The 26,193-nt window shown below is 31.5% G+C and overlaps 8 protein-coding genes across 8 annotated transcripts; 5 read left to right on the top strand and 3 right to left on the bottom strand.

Annotated features, from left to right (window-relative positions):
* Positions 1 to 17: 17 nt before the first annotated feature.
* BX663DRAFT_532037 (uncharacterized protein) lies at positions 18 to 2,737 on the bottom strand (the record flags this gene model as incomplete). The annotated part of the gene is made up of 7 exons (XM_051530425.1): positions 18 to 179; positions 242 to 338; positions 411 to 1,519; positions 1,591 to 1,942; positions 2,026 to 2,522; positions 2,588 to 2,666; positions 2,724 to 2,737. 7 exons carry the CDS (start codon positions 2,735 to 2,737, stop codon positions 18 to 20), a joined length of 2,310 nt encoding a protein of 769 aa, XP_051380873.1.
* Positions 2,738 to 4,222: 1,485 nt separating this feature from the next.
* BX663DRAFT_138575 (acyl-CoA N-acyltransferase) lies at positions 4,223 to 5,851 on the top strand. Its single transcript, XM_051521558.1, has 5 exons — positions 4,223 to 4,494; positions 4,577 to 4,945; positions 5,024 to 5,254; positions 5,307 to 5,541; positions 5,605 to 5,851. Exons 1-5 carry the CDS (start codon positions 4,258 to 4,260, stop codon positions 5,829 to 5,831), a joined length of 1,299 nt encoding a protein of 432 aa, XP_051380874.1. The 5' UTR covers positions 4,223 to 4,257; the 3' UTR covers positions 5,832 to 5,851.
* A 92-nt stretch (positions 5,852 to 5,943) lies between these two features.
* On the bottom strand, positions 5,944 to 7,006 carry BX663DRAFT_487879 (uncharacterized protein; the record flags this gene model as incomplete). The annotated part of the gene is made up of 3 exons (XM_051524780.1): positions 5,944 to 6,408; positions 6,471 to 6,767; positions 6,848 to 7,006. The coding sequence occupies 3 exons, from the start codon at positions 7,004 to 7,006 to the stop codon at positions 5,944 to 5,946; spliced, it is 921 nt and encodes a 306-aa protein (XP_051380875.1).
* A 274-nt stretch (positions 7,007 to 7,280) lies between these two features.
* Positions 7,281 to 8,143, top strand: BX663DRAFT_138638 (uncharacterized protein). The gene is made up of 4 exons (XM_051521560.1): positions 7,281 to 7,457; positions 7,533 to 7,683; positions 7,813 to 7,863; positions 7,919 to 8,143. Exons 1-4 carry the CDS (start codon positions 7,449 to 7,451, stop codon positions 8,059 to 8,061), a joined length of 354 nt encoding a protein of 117 aa, XP_051380876.1. The 5' UTR covers positions 7,281 to 7,448; the 3' UTR covers positions 8,062 to 8,143.
* A 209-nt stretch (positions 8,144 to 8,352) lies between these two features.
* On the top strand, positions 8,353 to 9,119 carry BX663DRAFT_138622 (uncharacterized protein). Its single transcript, XM_051521559.1, has one exon. It carries the CDS (start codon positions 8,447 to 8,449, stop codon positions 8,687 to 8,689), a length of 243 nt encoding a protein of 80 aa, XP_051380877.1. The 5' UTR covers positions 8,353 to 8,446; the 3' UTR covers positions 8,690 to 9,119.
* On the top strand, positions 8,892 to 9,896 carry BX663DRAFT_553532 (uncharacterized protein; the record flags this gene model as incomplete). The annotated part of the gene is made up of 6 exons (XM_051531455.1): positions 8,892 to 9,041; positions 9,116 to 9,153; positions 9,234 to 9,288; positions 9,361 to 9,455; positions 9,512 to 9,638; positions 9,750 to 9,896. The coding sequence occupies 6 exons, from the start codon at positions 8,892 to 8,894 to the stop codon at positions 9,894 to 9,896; spliced, it is 612 nt and encodes a 203-aa protein (XP_051380878.1).
* Positions 9,897 to 22,035: 12,139 nt separating this feature from the next.
* BX663DRAFT_544451 (uncharacterized protein) lies at positions 22,036 to 23,202 on the bottom strand (the record flags this gene model as incomplete). The annotated part of the gene is made up of 3 exons (XM_051530891.1): positions 22,036 to 22,701; positions 22,858 to 22,974; positions 23,037 to 23,202. 3 exons carry the CDS (start codon positions 23,200 to 23,202, stop codon positions 22,400 to 22,402), a joined length of 585 nt encoding a protein of 194 aa, XP_051380879.1. The 3' UTR covers positions 22,036 to 22,399.
* Positions 23,203 to 24,480: 1,278 nt separating this feature from the next.
* On the top strand, positions 24,481 to 25,199 carry BX663DRAFT_515634 (uncharacterized protein). The gene is made up of 2 exons (XM_051528466.1): positions 24,481 to 24,642; positions 24,735 to 25,199. Exons 1-2 carry the CDS (start codon positions 24,546 to 24,548, stop codon positions 25,157 to 25,159), a joined length of 522 nt encoding a protein of 173 aa, XP_051380880.1. The 5' UTR covers positions 24,481 to 24,545; the 3' UTR covers positions 25,160 to 25,199.
* Positions 25,200 to 26,193: the final 994 nt, after the last annotated feature.

Consider the following 26,193-nt stretch of genomic DNA (forward strand, 5'->3'; position numbering starts at 1 on the left):
TATACATGTGCTCATCTTTATTTTACAGTGGATCTCACATAAAACAGATTATAAGCTGCTTTTGTGACCACTTGAGAGTTTTCTATTTTTTGTACTTTTGTATCATTAAATTCATACCATTCATAGCCATTTCTTACAAATGCAGTATAGTGTCCTCCATTCGATGTACCCATGTGGTTCTACAAAGCATGTATTTAGTAATATATACATATGTATATATGTATATTGTTTCTTAGCTTACCGATACAGCATAAAGATCATATTGAAAAGTACTCTTTTCTGGAGGTTTATTAGGTGGAAACATGGTATACGGTACATATTTTGATAGATCTAACCCTCTAAAATATGTATAATAATTCAAATTAACACTTCATCTACTATACATACATATATATATATATTATACATACACCATAGGATAATCTACATCATTATCTAACTTGTTTGAAAACATGCCTTCTTTCTTAAATCTTCCCAAAGTCACAAGAAGAACATCAGGTAACTTTGATAAAGTCAATTGCTTCGTAGCAGTTCGCATCGCTTTACAACGTGAACAACGCCATTCATTGGATTCTCCCAAGGTCTCCTTCTTTGAAAATTCATCAAGACAGTCATAAATGGTCAACTTATGAGTAGATGATTCAAGTGGAATGGGTAATAATAAAGACATAAAATCGTTATAGGTCGTCGATTCGGATCCACATGTTAAACATTGCAATCGACTCCTGAATTGCCCCTGAAAGAGGCTGACGATAATACTCGAATTAAGTGCTAAACTTCGTTCCCAACTCCATGCACTCGCTTGCCAATCAGGTAACTTATCAAGCCATCCATCACCATATTGAGCGTCCAGCTCTTCATAGGTGGGTACCTTTAAGGGTTTGTCCTTACATTCCTCATGTAAGGTCGATAAGACAAAGATCATAAACTCTTGAGCATCGTGTTGCTGAAAGTCGTTAAATTGGTCAGAAAGATGATAGAGGGTGTTATGAAAGAACTTTGTTGTTACTGTCTCCTTTTGAAATCGACTCCACATTTGACGAAGGAGATCAGTAAAGGCCTTTGTGAGTATCCCATTGTGTCCTTGCTTCTTATAATTGCCTGATATAAAATAACGAGCAAAAGGAATGGTGCCACTAAGACATTGAAGGATGGAATTCATAAAGCATGTATTACCCAAATTAGTTAAACCAGCCATCCCCATGATGGTGTGATTTGTACTAGAGGTCGGTATAGGAGGTAAAGGACGTTGTGGTTTAGGTGGTATATCAAACTTTTTATTTGTAGTTGTTGTAAATCCATGAAAGGGATTATCAATAAATGTGTTTTTACGTGTTAATGGACGTAGTGGTGGGATAGTAGTTGTAGATTGTGGTTGGGGTATAGGCATAGAATGAGGTGATGTAGATGGTTCAAAGAAAGTTGTACTAGTACCAAAGATACCACGAAGAGGAGGGTTTTGATGATGAGCCATAGATTCTTTTGTTTTAGGTGATGTACCTGTTGTTGTGCTACTAAACTATTACCAAAAATAAATAAATCAATACTGATGAAGACGTCTATATCGCCTAATATGATATTATAACTTACATAGTCATATACGGTATGATGCACTTTAACAGGTGTCAATTCTATATCTACTTGCTTTTCCTTTTTGACGCTGTTTGATTCCTGTCTATTATATCTAAAAATACCTTTGTCGCCAATAATGGAACGCCAAGCATCGAAACCACCAGCCAACATGATAGGCGCTCTTTGCAATATCTTTTGAAATTCTAATTCATAAATTGATTCTGTTAAATATCTTAAACTATTATTATTCATCGTGTATGAGTTCTGATCATAATAAACTACAATATCAAACTGGTGACGTGCTGCAAAAATGATTTGTTCTGCTTCTGGATTCATCATCATTGATTCTTCAACTTTACTTGATAAAATACTAAAAAGACATGTGTTAGTTTTTTATTATTATTATTATTATTATTATTTTTTGTGTGTATGTGTGTGCTTAATTTGATTTACTTTGGTCTTAATGTTAATGGTTCAATTTGCGCTACCCATTTATGCTTAATGAAACCTTGATTAAATATTTGTCTTGGTCGAATATCCAATATCAGTACACTAGGCTGTTCTTGTCCATCATTTCTCTTTACTATCCAAGAAGCTAATTGTCTTGGCTCCACAATAAAAGTAGGTGGTAAACTAAATGTTTTTAAAGGAGTTGGTAATTGTATTCCCAAAGGAAAAACAGGCTTTGGTTCAGGCATTTGCATAACTGGTGATGACATGAAAGGACAATTATTATTATTCGGGGATAACTTTTGTTCATTCATGGTAGGAATATGGGTTGGAACAGAAGGCAAGACATTTAGCAAACTTTCTGTATCAGTTGATGTAGTTGACTCTGAAATGTTATCTACAGGTGGATATTTTTCTAAAGTCTCTTTTAATTCTTGATCTTCTTGTTGCAGTCTGTTTGTGATTTCTTCCAAAAGATCGATAATATCATTAGCAGTGCGCTAAATAGAGACATTAATGACCTTATGCATATAATGTATGTATGTATGTTAGTTCCATTATTTACTGTTTTTAGTTGAAGATAGATGGGGTCTTTTTTTGCTTCCTTGCATTGTGGGTGTTTAGCTATAACTTCAATCATAATACTATATAGAAACACTTGAGTATATTTTTTGCTTGATATACTCTATTTACTTTATTACCTGCAGCCTTTCATGTAATTCACAAAGGCATTATCATAAGCTTTTTTCTTATATTCAAAATCTCCCTAATTTACCATTAACATTATTTTTATTTTATTTTTTTTTTTGGATTGACACTATTTCTTACTTGCTCATATAGCTTTGCAACAGTGGATATCCAGCTTTTAATTGAATATTTAGAGCTATCTACTTTATTAACTGTTGCTCTTCGAGAAAGTTCAGCTAATGTACTCATTAGTTGCAGAGAGAGAGAGAGAGGGAAAAAAAAAGGACCTGATATAATTATGATCATTCTTCATAACTGTCACAATAGCCTATCATATTCTAATAATTAAAATGCATATTATTACTAATTTTTTGTTTCATTTTTTTTCTTGCTCTTTTTGTTTAGATACACATGATTACCAATAAAGAGTGTTACAAATCAAAAAGTTTATTCAACAGGATTTACCCTTTCCTTCATCTTTTAAACTAGAGTCAATCATATCACTTTTCAGTCGATTATCTATTTGTTTATAATAGCTTTCCTTTTATCAGCACTTTATAATTATAAAATGATAAATATTAACATAAAGTAAGCAGCAGGTCATTCTTCTTCAAGTCAAACACGATGACAAAAGGAGATTTATAGGCCAAATAGCGATTATATTTAAAGAGCTACAGATAAATAGACGTATGACTACAATTTAAATTGTTGTTGTTATTCTCTTAAAATGATATTGGCCCCTATAACTGATTGTTATAGTCTTGTTTTTTTTTATTCTTATAAACATATATGCTTGAATAGTAGTATATATAAGAATACTTTCTGTTCATTAAAGAAGAGATTTCCAAGTTATCTTTTTTTTTTCAAATGCAAATATCCTTGATGATGTTTGTTTATTAGAATAACTTTTATGAACAAATGACAGAATTATTATTATTCCAATGTTTATATGAATAATAATTATAAAAGACTTGTAGTGTATGAAGAAAAAGCTTGTTTTATTTATTAGGGTAAATATGCACCAATTCGTATAACGAATGCGCATAATACATCCGTCATAAAAAAAAAAGATGATTTGTGGAAAAAAGAGCTGTATACAGTAGTTATAAAAGCATAATTTAGAATGTAGTGTATATCCTTCAAAGCTTGTAATAATTTGTATTGCTGAGTATATTACCATAATATGGATCCACTATGCTTTTGGTTTTTTACACCAATCACGTTTTAATATGGATAATAATAAGAAAGCACCATTACTTCCTTTACCAACGAGTTTAACCTATTTGTTCTTTCAAAAAAAAAATAATAGAATAGAATATAAACAGAATATTGATTCTGTAGTTTATTTACGTCAAATACTAATAATTAGATTTATAGTATCTCATATTAGATGGAATTTACAAGTAGACATGCTCATTCAGGATATTACCCCTCAAAAATCCATTGCGATTTGATTGGCTTATGTTAGGTAATTATTTGGTTGATGGAAAAAAAAATGGTATTATTATTATACATTTTTATTTTATTTTTTTTTTTGAAATATACCAAATGACCATTTCTAAAGATGAATTAACTGTTCGTAGATCATCTTGTAAAGTGCCAAAGAGAATTAACTACCAACAAGGGCCTCAATACTTGACTACAGAATCCCTTTATACCCATTTAAATTCTACTACTAAAAAAAGAAACCGATTTTCTCCTTTACTATTAGGAAAAGAGTATAAAAGAGGTATACCTGATTCCTCATCAGTTAATTTATTTGAACAAGCCAAGCTATTAGCAAAAGTAAGTAAGTCTTATTTTGTATGAATATGAATAATGATATGAACTAGTAAATAATGGGGATTTTATATTATATGATATATAGAACTACACTTATAAACATGTTGCCGCTGCTGCTGCTGCTGCTACTTCTATTTCTACTACTACTACTACTACTACTACTACAAAAACTAATACACCTACTACTATTATTACGAACCAAACAAATTCTGTCAATTCACAACAACAACCATCAAAGCGACAAAAGTTACAACAACAACGTCTACCTACTACCTCTTTCTTACCTAAACCATTGCCAGTGAATCATATTAAACATGTTCAAATTGGCCCTTATGTAATCGATAATTGGTATTTAGCACCTTATCCAGAAGAATATAGCTCCTTGGAGAAAATCTATGTTTGCGAATTTTGTTTAAAATATATGAAAAGTGAATATACAACTAAAAGACATCAGGTATGTCAACTTTTGTTGTCTACTTAATAAAAGGAAACACACACACACACAATAATAACTTTTTCTTAATGATAATAGATGAAATGTACAACAAAGTACCCTCCTGGTAATGAAATCTATCGCGATAACCAGTTATCTATCTTTGAAATTGATGGACGGAAAAGTCGACTTTATTGTCAAAACCTTTGTTTATTAGCTAAAATGTTTTTAAATCACAAGACACTTTACTATGACGTAGAAGGATTTTTATTTTATGTACTAGTCAAAGTAGATAAATATGGATGTCATTTTGTAGGATACTTTTCAAAGGTACAAAACAATATACTAGGATAGGGTATATAAATACTAAAATGTATAATAGGAGAAATCTTCTTTACATGGTTATAATCTATCATGTATTATGACATTACCTTGTTATCAAAGAAAGGGATACGGTCAATTTTTAATTGATTTCAGTTATCTTTTATCAAAAAGAGAAGGTAAAATAGGTTCCCCTGAAAAGCCATTATCCTATTTAGGTCTATTAAGTTATCAAAAGTATTGGATTTGGGCTATTAAAAGGGAATTAGAAGAAAGACAAGAAATTACATTAGAAGGTATCATCTCATTTCTTTTATTATTATCATCGAATTTTTTGCTAACACAGCTTAAATTATTAGAATTAAGTAAAAATACTTCAATTACAATAAAGGATATCATTTCAACTTTAAAAGGTCAAAATATGCTACAAAAACTAAAGAATGGAAAGCATGAAATCATTTTCAACAAGTCTTTATCAACAGCAACTCATCATTCTAATACTATTTTACTTGAACCTGAAAAATTAATTTGGACTCCATTTTTAATATCAGAAACTACTACTTCTCGTAAAAGAAGAAAACGATAATAAATAGGTTGTTTATTTGATGAATTCCTTTTTTTTACTTTACTTTAAACTTTGGGAAGATATAGATAATAAAGAGGGATATACAATATGTATACAAAATAAGCTTTTTTTTTTAGTAATGATTATTATTATTATTATAATAGGATGGTTCTGGTTGTGGCATAGGTGAGAATACATGTGGTTCATTAGCATATTGTCCAGGTGTTGTAAAATTAGGCTGTGGTTGAGACTGTCCATAGTATGGATCATAAGCTACTGTACTTTGTTGTTGCATATTATATTGACTATTAGGGTCTACAAAAGGTAACGTTGATTGTGGCTGATGTGGATCAATAAAAGGTGATTTGTCTTCATGTTCTCCAGCATTAACCTCATATCGATAATTACTTTCATCTTCTTCTTCCTCCTGCTTTTGTTGCTCTTCAAACTTTTGTTGTTTATTTAATCGATGTTCATTTAATCTTTGTTGAATGATTGATTTTTCTTTCCAAAAGTTAATGCCTGTTAGACATAGTGTCACTAACCATAAAATACAGGTGATCCAAGTAAATGCCGCTGTAGTTTTTGCTAAATTACACTATAAAAAAAAATTAATGTTTTTTTTTCCTTAACAACAATATAGTATGTCTTCTTCTTTACTTGTGTTGACCATGCACTCGTATAAGATGATCCATATGTATCTGTTAATTCTGCATCATATGCACAATTGGCATCATTATTAGCATGAACAGTAATTGCAATTCCTGCAGTAGCCCATAAAAAGCTATCAAATCCACAAAAGATCAAGTTGGTACGGTTTTTCATCATAAACTTGCCAAGTCGTTTAAACTTATTATAACGTTCATACATAAAAGGGAAATAGACCAAGAAGAAAGGGGTAGCAATAGTAAATAATGCAACAAACAATGTGTAATTAGGACCTGCTTTACCTGCGCCCTATAAAATAACAAGGTAAGATAAAATGGTTTTTCTTCTTTTTTTTTTTTAATTGTTGTTATGATCCATCGTTAACCTACCAAATAGCGGACTTCGATAGTAATAAGTGGGGCAACAATACAGATTGTCAAGATGCCAGTAGCGCCTGAAATTAAATGAATAATTTTTTTAGAAAGATCTAATTTATCTGTTGTTTTCTCAGATAAGTCTACGGGTATATCTAATTTGAAACTTGCCATGATAATGAAAAGAAGATTTAAAAAAAAAATGAAAAATAAATGAAAATAAAAATGAAAAGAGAGAAAGGGCTATTGGGCTTAGAATTAGTTTCAAAAAAATATATAGTAAGCTTTTCTAAAAATAGAAAGAATCAAAGTTAAAATGATGCTTATTCGGAATTTCAATATTTGTATCTTTTTTTTTTTTCATTTGCGCCACTTTTTAAGATTTTCTTGGTTACAGGATTAATTATTATTATATGAATTCGATTCTTTTGAAATACAAATTCAAGCTATTTGAAATAGAAATTCCGTTTATAAACGTAATTAATTGAAAAAAAAATAAAATAAAGACAAGTTAAACAACTAGATATCCATTTACTTTCTAAAGATACTATAACCACATACTTTCTTCACTTAAAGAATAAAACCGACTGCCCAATAATACAGTTGAAGCTGTTTTATGCGTTTCGTATGTAATTATTCAGTATCAAAAGGGCCTTATATTTTAAAATAATTACAACAGACAACATTTAATGTATCGAAGCCTGTTGATAAAAACCGCAAAATTTTTCCTTTATTACCTTTTCTTTCTTTTTTCTCTACCTGTTATTGCTATCATAGTATGAAACGTAAAAGGAAATCCCCCCTGACCCTAAGGAAGAGGGGGTCACTCTTAAAAAAAAAAAAAAAAAGAGGTATGTAACAGAATAGTGAAAGCATTACATAATAGGATGCACACCCATGGTGTCTTTGTAATAGTGAGTAAAACTCTTCCTGAAAGCTGTTATTACTGCTACTACTAACTAACTATGATGAACTCCTAGAAAACACTGACGATGATTTTCAACCACAAATAAAACTTTGCAAGAAAACAAGTAAGTTTCATTATATTGAACTAATAAAGTAAAAACTGATAAAATGTAAATTAAGGTCAAGAAAACTTATCATTCAAGAAATATGAAGAATATGAAGAAACAGAGCGTACCATTGCCCAAGAAGAACAATCCACTGAACAAGGCAATCATTTATATTATTTTTTTTTTGACAACAACACTCACCGCTTTATCGGTTAAAACTGCTCCTGTTAAAAAAAGACAAAGGTAAAGGAAAGGCAATTGATACAGCTCCTACTACCAAAGAAAAAGATAAGGTTTACATTTGATCCAATACGTATCAGTGTCATAATGCTGATTTATTACATAGAAAAACCTTCTATGATCAACCCTACTTTTGATTATGGTGATTATGTTTATGATGATTTTGACGATTTTGACGATTTTTAAATTGGTGAATCTAGCAAACCTACTTTTACTGTTGCTGATTCAACTAGCAAATTTACTACTACTACTACTACCATTGAAAAAAAAAATTGTTTCCAAGAAGCTCCAAAAGAAAATTAACAAGAAAGAAGCTTTGAAGACTGTCCATGAAGAAATTAAAGCATCATCCTTAAAAAAAATGAAATGTCCTAGTTGTGGTGGAACTGATCATGAAAGGTCCAGTAGCGCAAAATGTCCCTACCGTGTTAAAAGAAAAGCTGAAACACATAAAGACTTTAACAGAACCTCTATTGTCAAAGCCAACTTGATAAACTGTTGCAAGAATGAAAAAAAAAATGGTATTAGAAATTCAAAAATTGGTACCTTATATCACACGAATTGTTTATGCCAGTGCTATATTTGCCAACTACTACTATCTTGATCAAATAAAGAATAAACAAATGCCTCATGCTATTACACAAGACTGGTTCTATCAACTTTTCTTTTGAATTACTGGACAAGGAAAAAAAAAGTTGAAGATGAAGTCAAAAATGGCTTTGATAAAATTTTGCACATCATGATTACCTTACAAGATTAATTTAGAAGATGACAAGAGCTAAGGATATCAAACTGTAGTATCAATAATGGCTAAGCAATATGGAACATCAGTACGTAACAACATGTCAAGCAATTTTGAATCAAGAACTATTTGTTACTTTCTCAGTATCTTTTCAAATGACAAGCACAAACTCTCTTGTGATAAAGAATTAACTGTCGCTCAAAGAAAATCACTTGTAACGCATATTTATCACAAAAAAAACCAAGTCCTTCTACTGCTAAATGGCCCTCTACTATTGACAACAACAAGGAGAATCAATTCATTGTAAAAAAGGCTATTGCACTTTGGTCCAAATTTGATGCTCCTAATTTCAAAACCACCTCTTGAAGAAAATGTTTATGCATATCCTCACCTCTATTTATCTAAGTTATGTATTCAAAAATCTCAAGAATATTGAAGGCATCAGCAAGTTAAATCGTAAAGTATTCAATAGTTTGGGAGAATCAGTACTCGTTGCTATCAACTCAAATACACCTTTATAAATATCAAAAAAGTTGAACAACTTGCATCAAGATGATTTGAATAAGGCCAAGGCTTTTATTAATGACACTCAAAAAGAAATCCATGACAAGAGGTTCAATCCAGCAAAGTACACTGATCCAAGAGGCTCAAGAATAACCAGATCACCGACATATTTAAGAAAAGTACTATTGCCTTTGGTGATGCTAAATTTGGTAGCTCTATGAAAGGAAAACTTCCTGCTCCTACTAGACGGATAACGGATGCAATTAAGAAAATGTCTAAAGAATTGAAAGGAAACACTTTTATCTATGTTGATGAATATTTGACTAGTCAAACATGCAACTATTGTAAAAAAAAAAAAAAAAAAAAAAAAAAAAAAAAAAAACGAGACCTAACTAATATCACTACATCCAAATCGAAGTATAAACTTCATGCTGTACTCAAGTGTAACTCTTGCAATACGGTATGGAATCGTGACGTGATGGCTGCTAAAAACATGAACTACATTTTTACATACATGTTACAACATAAAAATGAAAGACCTCCTGATTTTCAAAAATTTTCTTAAATGTATGCGATCTCTATAACGGTTTCGCATCCCTTACTTAACAGGTACGTTGTATATATTATATTATTGTCTATCACTCTCGCTAACCTTTTCATTTTATTTTATTTTTTTCAAATAATCTCTTTATTTTTTTTATTTAAATTATTTGAAAAATACAGTATAAGAGACAAATATCAAGTTGAATAATGACACGTAATATATTTCTTTATACATACATATTCCTTGTTAATCGACTATATATTGGATCCCAATGACTCGCAGAACATCTAACCTAAGCTTATTAACAAGCTTCTTCTACATTATGAGATATGTAATAAGAGACAACTAATAAAGTTATCATTCAGTTCCCCTTGATTAACATTCTTGGATTAAAGTCAGCAAGGTTGAATAAGCCTTTAACATAAACTGATTTTTTTTGGATTACTATATTGAAATTTTTAAAAAAGCATACAAAATTTTTATAGGCATGTCTGTGATGGAACGTAATATAATAAAGAAAAATAAAAAGAGAAAGAAAAAAGAAAAGAGAAAAGGAACAAAAGGAAGTATGGTTTGAGACTGTTTTTATTCAATAAAAGAAAAATAAAATAAAAATAAGAATTGAAGGTTAAAGATTATTTTGTGTCTACACAACCGCTTGTATTTATATAAATGAATCCTGAATCAAAGAAATAAAAATAGCTGTCAAAGAACATGAGTCATGAAACAGTGTTAGTATTCGGATATACATCCTGTTGATTCAAGAGACTGGTCTATGGATTATCTATTGGGTGTTATAATAATCTGATTTAAGTTTCAGATTGTTTGATATGAGCTTAGGTTCCTGGTGTCTATTTTAGTGGATCAAAGACGACTTGAATCCTTTGTCAAGGTTATAAAAATAAATATGTAGAAATGATACGATGTCTTATACTTGATACATCTAGTCGATTAGATGTCAATAAGTTTTATATTATTTACAAGATGTTCTATACAGAGTTTTATTTCATATTCAGGCTTATAGTTTATCCTTTATTATGTAATTCATCTATTATAATATTACTTATGCTTATATCCAGAGCTTGTTCTATAACAGTGTCTTCCTCGCATTCTTTCTTTCTCTTTTTTATTTTTTTTTTTTTTGTGTGTGTGTGTATTAAACTACTATGACTTTCCATAAAGATAGCTAAAAAAAAAACCGAGCTCTCTCTCAGTTAGCAACTTCCTTTTCATTTTATTATTATTTAAAAGAGTATTTGTAAATATATGAATTCAAATAGATCATTATTGACGATGACTGCACTTTGCTGATGAGTTACTATGTTGCAAGTAATTGAGAGTAACAATTTATACATACAGTAGGCGGAAAAATGGTCCGGATGCTTTGACAAAAATGACAAAAACACTTATAACTAATGAACAAATAAAGCAAATAACACAGAACAAAATGTATTTAAAAGGGAAAATTGTCTAGTTTTATTGATATAAATTTCAAGAAATATGATTGGCTAAAATATACTAAAATCGGAGGTTAAAGTTGTAGTGTACATCCGGACCATTTTTCAGGGTACATCAAAATTTCCTTAGTACTGGATTTTTCCTTCCTATATGCGGCTTTTTAATTTCTGTTTGCGTCCGTGACCAGATTGATTTTGCACTTATTTTTTTTTATTTTGCACCCAGTTATTTTTTATTTGCACTAGTTTTATTTTTATTTTTGCTCTGATTAAAATACGGTTTTGTACTCTTCCAATACTAAAGGGATGCAAATTCAAAAATATTACAAAGTAAATCTCAAACGCAAATAATAAGTAGAAAAAAATAAAATATTTCAATAAATTATAATGCAAAATAAAGTCAAACTTAAATGTTTATTAAAAAAATTATAAATTTGTCTCTTTATTGAGACAACGCTCAAAGAAAGAGATTGAATGTCGGATCCATCCCTCGCAGTCAGCAGAAGTCACCTTCTTGGCAAAATCCAAAATCCTTGGTGTAAGCTGGGCCTTCTCACTAAGCTCCTCCCGATGCACACCAAACTTTACCTTCGACCAAAATTCTTCTATTGGGTTCAAGAATGGCGAATAAGGAGGAAGATATAAGCATTTATATCCTCTTCCTTCAATTAGACTTCGAACTAATTTGGACGTATGAATTGGGGCATTATCCATTACGAGATAACGACCCTGCATATTACACTCATCAAGAATATCCATGGTACTGCTAATAAACTCCAAGTAGTGCTCTGTTCGAGTTCCGATTCGACCATTGATGCTCTTCAATGATCCGTCTTTAGTTTTTCTTTTCTTCGAAACTACTTCCTCAGGCTTCTTCAAAGTCAGATTCACCACACCCTTTTCACAAACAGCACCCATCATTGTTAAGGTGATGCCCCGTTGAGTTGGAACTTCGACCTTTGCTGGTTTTCCGCGAACAGAGCGGCCAAAATTTCTCTTGATGTGCATATTAAATCCCGCCTCATCAAGGAAAATGCAGTTAGATGAATAATCCAAGTCGTCTAAAGATTGCCATTCTAATAGACGTTCGCAACGAAGTTCTATTGTATCTTGAGAGCATCTTTTCGCGGGCAGCTTTTCAAGCTTCTTCATAGTCAAACAACACTTCTTCACCAACTGCTTCTGAAGCCCAGACAAGGTGATAGTCAAGTCTTCAAATTCTTTGCATAAGGCTTCCCTAGCTTATGCCAATGTAGCTGCAGGATTTTTCTCATAGAGTTGTACCAAGAACTAAGAGTGGTCATCAAAAAGTTTCTTGTTTCCTGTTTTCACAGGTTTCTCTTCAATTGCTTGTCCAGAGACATCAGAAGGGAGTTCGTATTCAGCTGCTCTTCGAAATCTTTCCTGGCGGATATAGTTCTGACCAGTTCTAATGACGATACCAGTCTTCTCAGAAGCAGTTTTTGCTGTCATACCACATTCGAATACCAAATGGAATAAATCCAGGACTTGCTTTTCAGTATACTTACGATATGCTCCTCTTTTACTGCGAACAGGAGTGACAGAAGTAGACGGAGCAGCAGAAGGTGTTTCAGCCAAAGGCACCTCTGATTCTTGAGATGCTTCGCTTTCAGAAATGATATTTCTGTATTCCATAAAAGTCAGAAGTTGCATCGTTGAATTGTTGTTAGGTTCAGCAGCTAGATGACTTGTCTCCCACTCCATTACCGTATTTATGGAGAGACTATCATCTACGACATGAATATGTTGTTGCTCCTCAACAATATCATTTATCAACCCGTCCATAGGTGCGAAAGTAAGATTACCTGCTTCATTATCAAAGTGGAAGAAAAGGGATTGAAAACCAGCGTTATAAGACATAATAAATTTTTGTTTTGTTTTTAAAAAAAAATACGAAAAATAAGTGTTGAATAACTTCAAATATTTTTAAATAAAAAAGGATCGAGCTTTCGCAAGAATGAAATTCTAAGATACGCTGCGTAATTATTTTCAGGAACGCATGTTGTGCAAAAAAAAAACTCAGATTTAAAAGATCATAATAGGGATGACCGATGCTATTAACCTATCGCTCAAGATCCAAGTTCCTAAAATGTTAAATTTTAATATCTCAAGATCCCAAAATCTCAATTGTTCAACGTTCGAAGATCCAGGATCCGAACATCTCAACATCTCAAAATCCCATCCCAAGATCTTAAAATTCCATCCCAAGATCTCAAAATCCCAAGATCCCAATATTCCAATATTCCAATATCCGAATATCCCAATATCTCAAATTTGAAAACTTAGTCTAGTTTAAGGATCTTCGGATCCTTGGATCTTGGGATCTTGGGATCTTAGGATCTTGAAATCTTGGAATCTTGGGATATTGAAATTTGACATTTTGGGATCTTGGGATGTTGAGACTCGGGTATGACTTTTATTCTGATGTTGTAAGACTAGAAGTTATTTGGAAAATTGATGTAACTTAAATATAATTTGTTCAAGTGTAGTTTGAAATGCTTCGGAAAATTCTAACAAATTTAACAGAATCTGCTTATTGGATGCTATTTAAAGAGTTAAGGCTTTTAAATTTTAGCAGTTGAGTGCTTCCGTATTTCCAGTCTAAATTTTTGCACATATAAAGCCTAAAAAATCTTTATCAGGTATTTTGAATTTTGAGTTCAAAAAAAAAAGTTATCCAATGGATGAAGATTATGAAAAAAAACTTAAGGAAATTCTTGGCCCTGAATACGATGATTATTTATCAGATATTAAAGCTTCTGCTGCGAAGAATAAACCATCCAATCAAAGGGGAACAGCAAAAGATGATCATTTGACAAACAAGAAAAGGGGACAATACAAGGTTTACTCTGATAGCCAGATAGAAGAGTTGCTTAAATGTTATTTTATAAAAAAATGACAATCACTGAAGCAAGTGAAAAATGTAATTTTTCAAGATCTTCTGCAGCACGGCATATTAAAAAATTTAAAGACAAAAATCGTAGCGTAGTTACTCCAGTTCAATTAACCAGGCAGCCTGATATAGCAAAGGATGCACTATTTGACAAATTTAGTTCCTTACAAATAACCAAAGATTAAAATTCTTTTTTCTAATAAATTTCATATAAAATCTGTATTTTGCTTTACTTCTTTCTTTTTGTATTTAAATCATTTTACAAATTTTTTAATGCCTAACAACGAGGAGCTTTTTAATAAAAAAATCCTTACATACACTCAAACATCTAGCTGATTTAAAATTATTAAACAAATATGATTACAAACCCCTTATATGTTATGAAGCGGAACTTTTTTATTGGTTTAATAGGCTTCGATGGATAATTGTTTGCATTTCGGCGGGACGTCTCTCTTCTGAATGTATACAGCTGATAATAGAACAACTCTGGATGCCTCGTTCACCAACCTTATTTACATTTTTATGCCAAGTAGTCAATTATACTGACATGAATATATTGCCTTTTATTGGTTTAAAATTAAGCAAGACCACCTGGAAATACATTTCGTCCGTATTCAATAGTGCTATTGTATGAATCAAGCTCAAAGCAACTGATAAATGTAAAGGGAATCAGGTTGAATATCAACGGATTGGTACAGACATCTATACAACTACATGGCTTATCTTTCCCAAAAATTACCACCAACTGCATTTTCAAATTGCTACAATAAGGAAGATGTTCGTCAAGGCAAGTATTAAAAGAAGTAGGATACATTAGGAACATCATGCTTTACATGTGATTACATGGGCAATATAGAAAGTATTCTAATCAACAATACATGTCCTTTTTGAACATGCATATGAACCAAACTTTGATGAAGATCTGGAAATTAATAAAACGATTAATAGTGGTGAATTTCTCTTTGCTTTTTATGGTATAAATGGAACTTTTCCAATGTCCCTTAAAACATTTTGCTATACAATGTTTACGAATCTGAATCAAACATTGGATTTTATAGTGCTTGTTATAATTAATAAGTATTATACTATTGGTGGTAATGAAGCCAGTATAAACGGTATATTTATCATATCAGAAAATGGTAATGTTAGTTTATCTAATATGAATATGTCAGATTTGGATAATCTAGATTCAGGTGATTTACACACTTTGTTTTCGTGTATAATAGCAATCTATAATTAAATAAATTTATCAAAAGGTTTATTATAAATATTTAGTTTATAATAAATAACTATGTTCATTTATTGTATTACTCCGTTCTTTTTTACGTTGATGGTTTTTTTATTTTTACATCTTTTTATCAGTAAAGTAAAGCAAAAATAGAATTTTAAAAAAAAAAATTCAAAAAAACACTAGAGCAAATAAAAAGTGACTAGATGCAAAATGGAAAAAAATAAGTGCAAAGTCAGTCTGGTCACAGACGCAAACAAAAATGAAAAAGCCGCATATATGAAGGAAAAATCCAGTACTTAGTATAACCACCCTTAGCATCAATTACTGCCTTTATTCTTGCTGGCATAGAGTCAATATATTTTTGGCAATCCTCTTTTGTAAAAGTAGCCCATTGTTCTTCAATTCTTTCCCATAATTCATGGACTCCTTTAGCCATGGTTGGATAAGCACTAAGCTTCAACTTCAGGTGATGCCAAATGTGTTCTATAGGGTTTAAATCTGGGCTTTGAGGTGGCCAACTATAAGTAGACTCAATATCGAACTTATTATCCGCTAACCATTGCTTTGTAAGCTTCGCGGTATGTTTAGGGTCCTTATCTTGCTGGAAATAAATTTGCTGAGGGTCATAGCCATACCACTCAAGGGTATCTTTTAGAGTAGTATTCAAGATATGCACGTAATCTTCCTTTTTCATAGTACCATCTGTAATCTGACAGGCATAACCAGGACCATCATAGGTTATACAACCCCACATCATTACACTACCATTACCTCCTTTAACATTTAAGTCCAAATGATGAAAGGACAATTTGTCATCAGGACGCTTCCAATAGTATTTGATACCGTCAGACCCCCAAACATTGATTTTTGTTTCATCTGAGAAAACCATACGCCTCCAGTCATCCTTAGTTCAATATTGGTGAGCTTTGGCCTACACTAAGCGCTTCTTTTTATGCTCAGGCTTCAAAAAAGGCTTATTCTTCTTTATATCTGCTTCAAAATTCATGGACCTCATAATCTTGAGACATGCTGAATAACCTAAATCATGACCAGTAGATACCAAATAACGATGAACATCCTTGGTTGTTCTTAACTCATCCAGCACTAGCTTTTTTCTAATACAGAAACGTCTGATTGTGCCTACAACCATCTTTCTCTCACCAAATGTAGCTTCTCGTTCAGAGAACACCCTCTTCTTATGGTCAAATTTCGTACTCTTGTACTCTTTTTAGCGCCAGGTATACATTACATGATCCTGTAGTACGAACAACCTGATTGTAAGAAGGATTTGATATTATCTTGATGAAATGAGCGAACCATAATGACATAATATCGTAATATCGACTATAAATATAACATATTATGAATAATAACAAATATATACAACCAACTTTTTTTTATTTATTGTTAAATTAGGTTGCTGATTATTCATCAACCATGATTCGGCGTAATACAGAATACATTACGACTCATTGTAAATCCTTGAACTATTAATTCTTATTTTCAATCTATCATGAAAAGTTGACCAGATGTAAACGTTAGTTACAGTCGCTAATTTAAAGTAAATCTAGCATATTAAAACGATTATTCTCTCATGGAACATGACTGCACTATCTTCTCTTCAAAATTCTGTTTTTCTTGTGTATTTTGCTTTATTTATTCTGTAGTTGTAGATGTTTTTATCATTTATCGCACCATTTTCTGCTTAATCTGTATTCAGAGACTATTGAAAATTAGAATTAATGGGTATAATACACTGTCCAAAGGTGTGATTGAGTTATACGAGCGCATTGTATATATTAGATACAGTGTAATCATTATAGGGAAGTGTAAAAATTTAATAGTAATAGATAGTTTACATAAACGTATAAATGTAAAGGACTGCTAATAAACCAATATTATGCTCTCATTGAAAACTAGAAGGCGGATACAAAACAGTTCAAATCGTTTCAGCGCTTTTTAACATTAATATTAATCCAATAGAAATTGTATATCCATTAATAAATGCATAAATTAGAATGTTATTAATTTATCCTTCAAAATAATACATAACATGTTATATTCTTCTATATAATTATGGTGTTTTCTTGCTTATAGAGTTAATCGATGGAAGCATTTAAACAGTTTTGATCTTCACTGTATTTTATTCAGTTATTAATTTTTGAACTATAGTTTGGAACGGTTGATCTCATTTATCTTCTACTATATTTATTTTCTGATATTTTTTATTTAATGTCTTACAGAAATATCGCAATACCGTAAGAAGGAAACATTTGTAGAGTACAGAATGAATAGCTATACTTTATTCTTTTTCTCTAAATATTACTTTCCGCTATATCTATTAGGTTATACAGTGACTCACAAAACTGTTCACGTTTTCCAAAATTTTACAGATATGCAAAAATTAACATTCAAAGTTAACACAGTAGATTCACATATAATATATCATTCGAAAGCTTCACATCTGCTTAGTTTATATATAATCATACTATTTTAACTGGATAACTACGGAGTCTAAAATCTGGCTTTCAAATTAACATGTCCGTGTGAACAGTTTTGTGGCCGTGTATTAAAAAATTAAAAAGTCGTTACCACAACTTGGTAATTGCCCCATATCGGGCTTATACTCAGCCATAGTTCAGCTTCTTGTTCAGACTTAATTTTATATCATTTTTACTCTATATTACTAGGTTTTAACTTACATATAAAGGTACGTTTATTGAATATGGCTGGAATTACTGCGGATCAACGTGATAGTGTTATTTCTCTCTTGAAATCTGGGGCCAGCACCCGAGAAGTAGCTAAAAGGGTTGGAATTAGTCTTGGTGCAGTATCCAAAATTGGAAAACAAAATTGCAATAACAGAGATAAGAATAAAGGCGGAAGGCGCAGTATCTTGTCTGCAGCAGATAAAAGGCATTGTGTGCATTTAGTAACCAAAGGGCGTTTAGAAAATGCGGTTCAAGTCCAAAAACAACTGAAAATGGATTATAGTATTGATGTCAGTGTTGAGACTATTCGTCGAGCCCTAAAAGAAGCTGGTTTGGGATCTTTCGAAAAGGAAAAGAAGCCTGCCCTAAGCGATACAAATGCAAAAAAGAGACTTGAATGGTGTCTTGCACATCGCAATTGGACTATAGACGATTGGAAGCGTGTAGTATGGTCTGATGAAACAAAAATAAACAGATTTAATTCTGATGGACGTGTTTGGGCATGGATACGAGACGGTGAGACGCTTCAGCCGCAGCATGTCAAGCAAACACGAAAGCATGGTGGAGGCGGTCTAATGTTTTGGAGTGCCATTACCTACGCAGGTGTAGGTTGGATTTGCAAGATCGAAGGAACAATGGACCGTTATGTCTATAAAAGCATTTTGGAGGAAGATTTGTCATATACTATTCAGCATACATGTGAACAATTGAACCTCAGACGTGACCAAATCATTTTCCAACAAGATAATGACTCAAAGCATACGTCAACTGTAGTCCTAGAATACCTCAATAGACAGGATTATCAGCTTATGGATTGGCCTGCACAGTCTCCTGACTTGAATCCAATCGAAAACATGTGGCGTTTATTAAAGGTTCGTCTAAATGAATATGATACGCCTCCAAAAGGCATGAATGAGCTATATGAACGGGTAGTACATATATGGTATAAGGTAATCACTATAGAAGAATGCCGAAAGGTTATTGAAAGTATGCCACGTCGTATAGAAGAGTGTATCGAGGCGAAAGGTTACTGGACGAAGTACTGAACCCTCAATTTCTTCATAATTAGCAGTTTCGTTAGGGCCTCACAAAACTGTTCACGCTGTATACTGTAATTTGAAAGCCGGTTCAATAATAATTAATAAATTTTTTCTATTAAACTTTTCTATACATAAAATGTCCGAGTCTTAAGCTCTCTAAAAATATAAGTTTTATATACTGTTGATATATAACATAACTAATAAATGTCACTAATTATGTAAAATTTGCAAATTCGTGAACAGTTTTGTGAGTCACTGTAATTGAATGTCATTTATAACAAGCGAAAGCTAAAAAAATGACCGTGGATATACATATAAAAAAGTTGCTATCCACGCAGATTTTATCAGAAAATAAATTTATAGACAAAAAATTAAGAATTGATAATAATTCAATATAATCCTTATTTAGCCCACAATAATGATAAGAAGCTGTATTCTTTTTTTGACAAAAATGGATGCATTTATTTATATATTGGACTAAGAATATAGTTTTAATTATGAATCATTATTTTATTGCAATAAACTGAATTACAGGCTAGAACTAATTATATGAACATGTTCGTAAGTCACTGTATAAGATTGACGATATCCACAAATGTGTAAGCGATGGAAGCATTTCCTTATTCATTGTACACACAGAATTTAAAGAAGGATTATTTATTTTCAGACTAGCTAATCAAACAACGTAAGATTTATTCTAATATGGATGTCGAAATAGAGTGGTACTACCCTTTATCCATAGTAAGTTAGTTTTCATATTGTTGTACTAAGCTTTTCATGTATATTTTATTTCGTGAGCTTGCTCATACATTCTTAAAGAACCTGCTTTTGGTTGCATAGCATTAAGCGGACTTTGAATACACAAAATCGATAAAAGTGCTGTCAATATACCTATGCCCAAGGAGCAACCTATGCCTAATTTTGTGCATTAAAATTTCTAATATTATATAGCGATGTAGTTAAAATACATTTTACTTATATCTCTTAAATCTGTAGTATAGAATTTATTAAACTGTCTACAGCAGTTCTACAAAGAATATAGAAATATTTATATAATTTTTTGCAAAAATAATTGCGCATATTCGCTACATTCGTGTTACGTGACCTTCTCTTTCGTATATATTACAATGAAACTCTAATAAAGCTAACGCTAAATTAAATGACACTATGTATATTAGTACTTTCCACGACTAAAGTGATAAACTACCTTTTCCACATATTGACGGGTTTAGTAGAAATAATTTATTCTTCAGTATAATAATAAACTGTTAATGATAAATAATCTTCAGAGTTAAGTATATGCTTTAATAAAATCTCCAAATAAATTTACGGTGTTACTATTATCATGGCATGACATTTACTGTAAGTTGTACACTATTTTTATTTGGATTCAATAGTTATTAAGAAATATGGCTAAACGTTGCTCAGTTGAAACTATTATTATTGACAGAAGTTAAAAGGAAAAAGCACAGAAGGATAACAGCATTGGTTTTCTAAAATAATATAGCATTGTGTCATAACACTCTGTTATAAAAAGTCAGTTAAAGGATCGCTTCCATAGCTAAATATCGATCAAAGAAAATTACAGCATAGACGATTTATTCGTGACCGACCTCCATCGTAATATTCTTAGCAATGTCTATAATTCTCGGTACCAGCGTATCTTTTGTAATGGTCTGATCTTTGCAAACACCAAACTGGGCTTTACAACACATTTATGTATTATATTGTACTGGATGTATTGACTTTTTTCCCGTGTCCTTCTTTTGGATTGCAACGTTCTCCATCACCAAATATCAGCATTTCATCATACAAGCATCCAAAATATCCATCGCAGCATCAAGAAATAGACTATTATGTGAGGTATAAGCACCTATACGATCATTCGCCTTTTTCTCAGTACTTTAAGAAAGCTTTATTTTCTTCTTTGACACAACTGGTGTTGGTCATTTAATTGTCAAACTAATTATTTCTTTCTAACACACGGCTCGTAAATTAGTGGGGGGGGAAACTCCGTTTGATATTTACTCTAACTTTGGCAGAAGTACCTTTTAGGGAACGGCCAAATGTCTTTTGGATACTTAAGTTGAATCTAGCTTCACCAATAAAGACGCAATTTTTAAGGTAACTGAAATCTTGAAGATGTTATCACTCCAAAATTCTATCTCTCCTTTCTAGTAATATATTTTTATCATTTTGAGTGACAGGGAATATTGTGGGCTGGAGGTAACTAGAAAATAAAATCCAAAAGATAAGAAGTACGTTAAGGCTTGTTGATAGTTTATTTACTAAAATAAAGACTTAAGTTGTAAAATTATGAGTTGTAAGTTATTTAAAATGACTGTAAATAATGTAGGAGTATTTATATTTTTTGTGAATAAGGGTGATGAGTAATAATAAGATTGAAATGTAACAAACTGTTGTTATATTTGAACATAACAACATAAAAATATAGTAAAACATAAATGTTGAATATTTATTACACAGTAATGGTGTATAAACAATTTTATCACCATGTTAAGCATAAATTATGTAATTATTAAATGTAAAACCTCCAAATGAAATCTTTATTGAATTAGTGATTTGTGAATTATAGTACTAGATCATGATCTGTATCATGACTGTTGATAAAATCATAAAGAAGTTAATATTTAACACAACACTAATGAAATAGCATCTATGAATATCATCGAGAACTACCAAGAGAAGTATAAATAGCCAGATAGTTTGTACAAGAAGAGTAGTTAGTTTTTTTTTGCATATAATTTTCTTTCTAATAAAATTTACTCTTACTTGTGCCTGCGTTTCATGATTTATTTTATCTTCTTAATATTCTTTACCTATACAACATTGTATTTGTATGCTGGGCTGGGCCGTTGTAGTAATTATTAAACTTTTCTGTTTCAACGGCTACATCTCTTCTTGCTCATTATAAAATTTTATCCATACCATTTGCATTTACAAAGTACGATGATACAAAATCGGCATACTTAGCTGAGATAACGTGTTTCGAGACTTGCTAGATCCATCTTCAGATAGTTCATATCTTGCCTCAAGACAAAAAAAACATCTTAGCTGTTAATCTCTTTAAAGTATCGCGCGTCCGTTCCCACACATGTCATAACGCCTCTCATTCAAAGCAATTGATTCACTAAGAAGCTTTTCAGAAAGCTAAACAGACTTTAGTGATTCATCTTTTGACTGATTAGGAAGATAGATTTTGTTGATCCATTTAATGATTGCATCTTTGGCGGACTTTTGCACTTGGTAATTTTGCATCAAAATATATAGCTCTTTGATTCGTTTCTCACTCTTAGTATGTCCTGCAACCCTACCAGAGTCTTCAATGTCTAAATGAATAGGTTCACCAGTCATTTCTGATGTACCAATTCGTAACAAATCTTGCTTAGCCCAGCTTTCAGCTTCATCAAAAGGCTCTTCAGCTTCAATTGTAGCTGTGGTTTCATCATCATCTATATATGTATCCCCCTCATATTAAACGTTGGTAGGATATCCGATATCATCAACAAGCGCCTCAGCTATCTCTTCCTCGTTGTCCTCTGCTTCGGAAAAGCCTTCTTTTTCTTCCTTTCCTTCTTCTACCAGAACTATTTCTTCTTCTTAGCCACTATCCCTGCCTGCTTCTTCTTGAAAATATTCCATCTCAATATCATCGTCAATAACCATGTTTGCCAACGGTTCTTGTCGAAAGGCTAGGTCCTGGATAGTTCTGGAAGCTATAACTACTGTTTAAATACATCATTAGCTATCATAGCTAGCATATCTATTTGAAGTGCTTTTTTCTTACCACTTGAAGATGTGCGCTCCACAGCATTATTCTCTGGAATTTCTGGTATCTGCCTCAGCTTTCTCTTAAACTCTTCATATCGATGTGCAGCCAAGTATCCTGTAAATTCTCGTCTGGCTACAAGCTTTCTTTTCCCCGTAGATTTAAAGCATATTGTGCAGTTCATTCTATTATAAATATAGTAAGTTTAGAAGAGAAAAGCGAGGTTAATTTCATTGTTACAACAATATATAATAATAATATCAGTAGTTACAAAAGTTAATCTATTACGTAAACGAATATTTAGATTAGTTAACGTATTTTAAATTAGTTCCATATACTTTTGTTCTTTTTTTTCAACTTTTTCAGACATATGGCACTGCAAGCACCACCAAAATGGGCCACAGAACTCATACACGAAGAGAAGTGAATTGGCGGTATAGTCGACACACTTGCCGAGACCTAAAATATTGAACCTATTAGTAATAGACTCGAAGAGATTAGTACTCATATCGCAACTATTCGCCGTATAATGAATCATATTCCCGCTTCTTTGAATACTCCCCCTATCGCCAATAAAACTACTGTTGTCCCCGCTACTTTTGCTACAGCCCCCAATAATTTGATCGCAAAACCAAAAGATGTAAGGAAAGCTGTAATTGTGAATGCCATTGCTGAAGTTGTAGAAGAAGAATCTGACGCAAATAAAATTTACGAAGATTTAAGGCAAGAAACAAACAATCTTGTCAACGCGACGATTGATGAAATTGATACTTTTGTAGCTTGGACCTCCCTTTCTAGCCAGCCTAGCCAGCATAGGACTGCACTTCTTGGTGAAGCTACAGCTTTTGCTGAAAGAAATGGTCTTCAGGATGTAGGCTGTTGTGAACGAAATTGGATTACCTGGTTCAGTCTTGTTATTTGAACAAGTTGCGAAAAAAAAAGACCAACAGAGAAAAAAAGCGACGCCTATAATTTTTTTAGTAAGTAAATATGCTCTTTTCTTTTCTTTTTTAATCTCTCATATTACTAAAACTCAAACGCTAAATCAAAAGAATGATTTTGTTAACAAAAGTTGCTCTTATTTTTACTTGATTATTACACCCATCTTTTTTTTTAGTTGCCAATCAGTCAGTTAACCCTTTGGGCTAGCTTTTCTTACGACATTAAAGACTCGTAGCAGGTTTGTTATAAAGCTTTTAGTACTATTCAGTTTTTTTGTTAATGCAAATACTATGTTGTCTTCTCGAACCAGTTAGTTTTACAAGTTTAAACAAATGAATATAGAATGTTATTTATCGTTTGGACTTTGGCTATTACGATATTATTTGCAATATTACTTTAAGAAATACCAGTATGTTACCAGAAGATCATAGAGCATGTTAGTGTAATAGATGTCCAAGTTAGAGAAAGTAAGCTTTATAAAGGTGCTATGGCCTTTATTGACAATTTTTATAACACAACTGCTAATTCCGAAAGCTTTGTACTTCATGCAAAACTTCAAAGCTCGACTCATATTCGTTCAATAAAATGGTAATTTCGACCTTGATATCGCCATTATCAAAGGAAACATTATGCATTTGCAATTATTCATTATACTTGATAATGAAAGCATTAATAAAAGCAGCTACTTATATATAAAATAATATAAAGTGATTAGAGTGATTTTAAAGTAATTCAAAGTACTTCAAAGTGATTTTTAAGTGTATTAAAAGTTACTTTTAAGTAATTTAAAGCAATTTTTGGTGACTTTCTGTGTTTTTTATATCACTTCTTCCGCGGTAAAAAGTACCTTTTTTTTAGTTGTTTTTGTGGTAAACTTATTTCTTAATTTTCCGTTTAAAATGCATATAACAACAGAGCAAGCAGCGCGTTCAATATATGGCCTTAAAGTCTCCTTTGACAACTATACATTAGCAACTAAATTATTATGTGTTGCTGACCTGGAACCAATTACAATTGTCAATAGCGATCCCACATTTACTGTTGCTATTTCAACAGAGAAATTAAGTATGGAGTCTTGGAAGTTCAAACGTTTGCGATCCACCATTCATTTAATAGCAGATGCTGAAATTACAGCTCACAACTTATCGCAAACTTCAACTGTCGCTACAGATGAATATCATTTTGAATGCAAAAGATAAGGAAAGGAAAAAAACAGGAAAGACAAGTCTTTGGAAACTCTGTATAGTCTATTAAAAGGAAAATAATACAAAAATTGTACCCGGAAAAAATAATATGAAAAAATGACAAGGGTAATTTATATGTTTTTGCAGAATAAGTGATATTAATAGAAGTGTTATTTCGGTAAGTGAATACTTGTGTAAAAAAATATCATATGTGTGATATTTCTTTTAAAATATCAAATAAAAAATATTAGAAAGTAAAAAATATTAGAAAATAAAAAATAATATTAAGACAAAAAGAGTCAACGAGAGCGAACAATAGTTCTAAAGTCAATTATTTTATTTATGAATTTAAATTGATGGGGTATTTATAAGAATTGTTAAAGAGGTCTGAGGATAAGATGTGAATCAGAAAAGTGTTAGTTACGACCGAATAAGGTATTTTGTTGACAATGAAGTGTTAGTGATTTTAATATTATTAGATGGAGCGGATCAAGAGAGAGTTAGGATAGAATTTCTTAAATAAAATTATGATCCGCATGTTTAATCATAAAACATGGCATTATAAGTCAGCTCATGACACTTTGACTTTACATTTTAAACATTCATCTTTAATGAATTATTGCTACAATTATTTTTTTTCAACTTCTTTTGAATTCAGAATATAACACAGCTAACACACGCTTATATTTGATAACTTGTTCAAAAAAACAAAAAAATAATATTTTTGCCCAATAAAATTTGAAGAAAAAACAACAGGATTCTAAATTTATTTTCTAGTAAAAAAGACTATACCCAAAAATTTGTTATATTTTTTAACCATTAACCAAATCTTTAAATGCTAATATCTCTATCAATTCTTAACCAAATAAAAAAATATTAACATATTCAGAATGAGCAAATTTTTCTCTTTCATTTGATATAAAAATTCTTTAAAACTTTCAGTTTTCAATTTTCGATTGTAAAAGTAGACTTTATTTGCAGTGAGCACTGCAAGACGTTGCTTGTGGAAAATCCCTAACATTATATTAGTTTTAAACAAAATCTATATA

This window comes from Cokeromyces recurvatus, assembly GCF_025118155.1.
Source record: "Cokeromyces recurvatus strain NRRL 2243 chromosome Unknown BX663scaffold_20, whole genome shotgun sequence".
In the NCBI taxonomy this organism is placed as follows: Eukaryota; Fungi; Mucoromycota; class Mucoromycetes; order Mucorales; family Mucoraceae; genus Cokeromyces; species Cokeromyces recurvatus.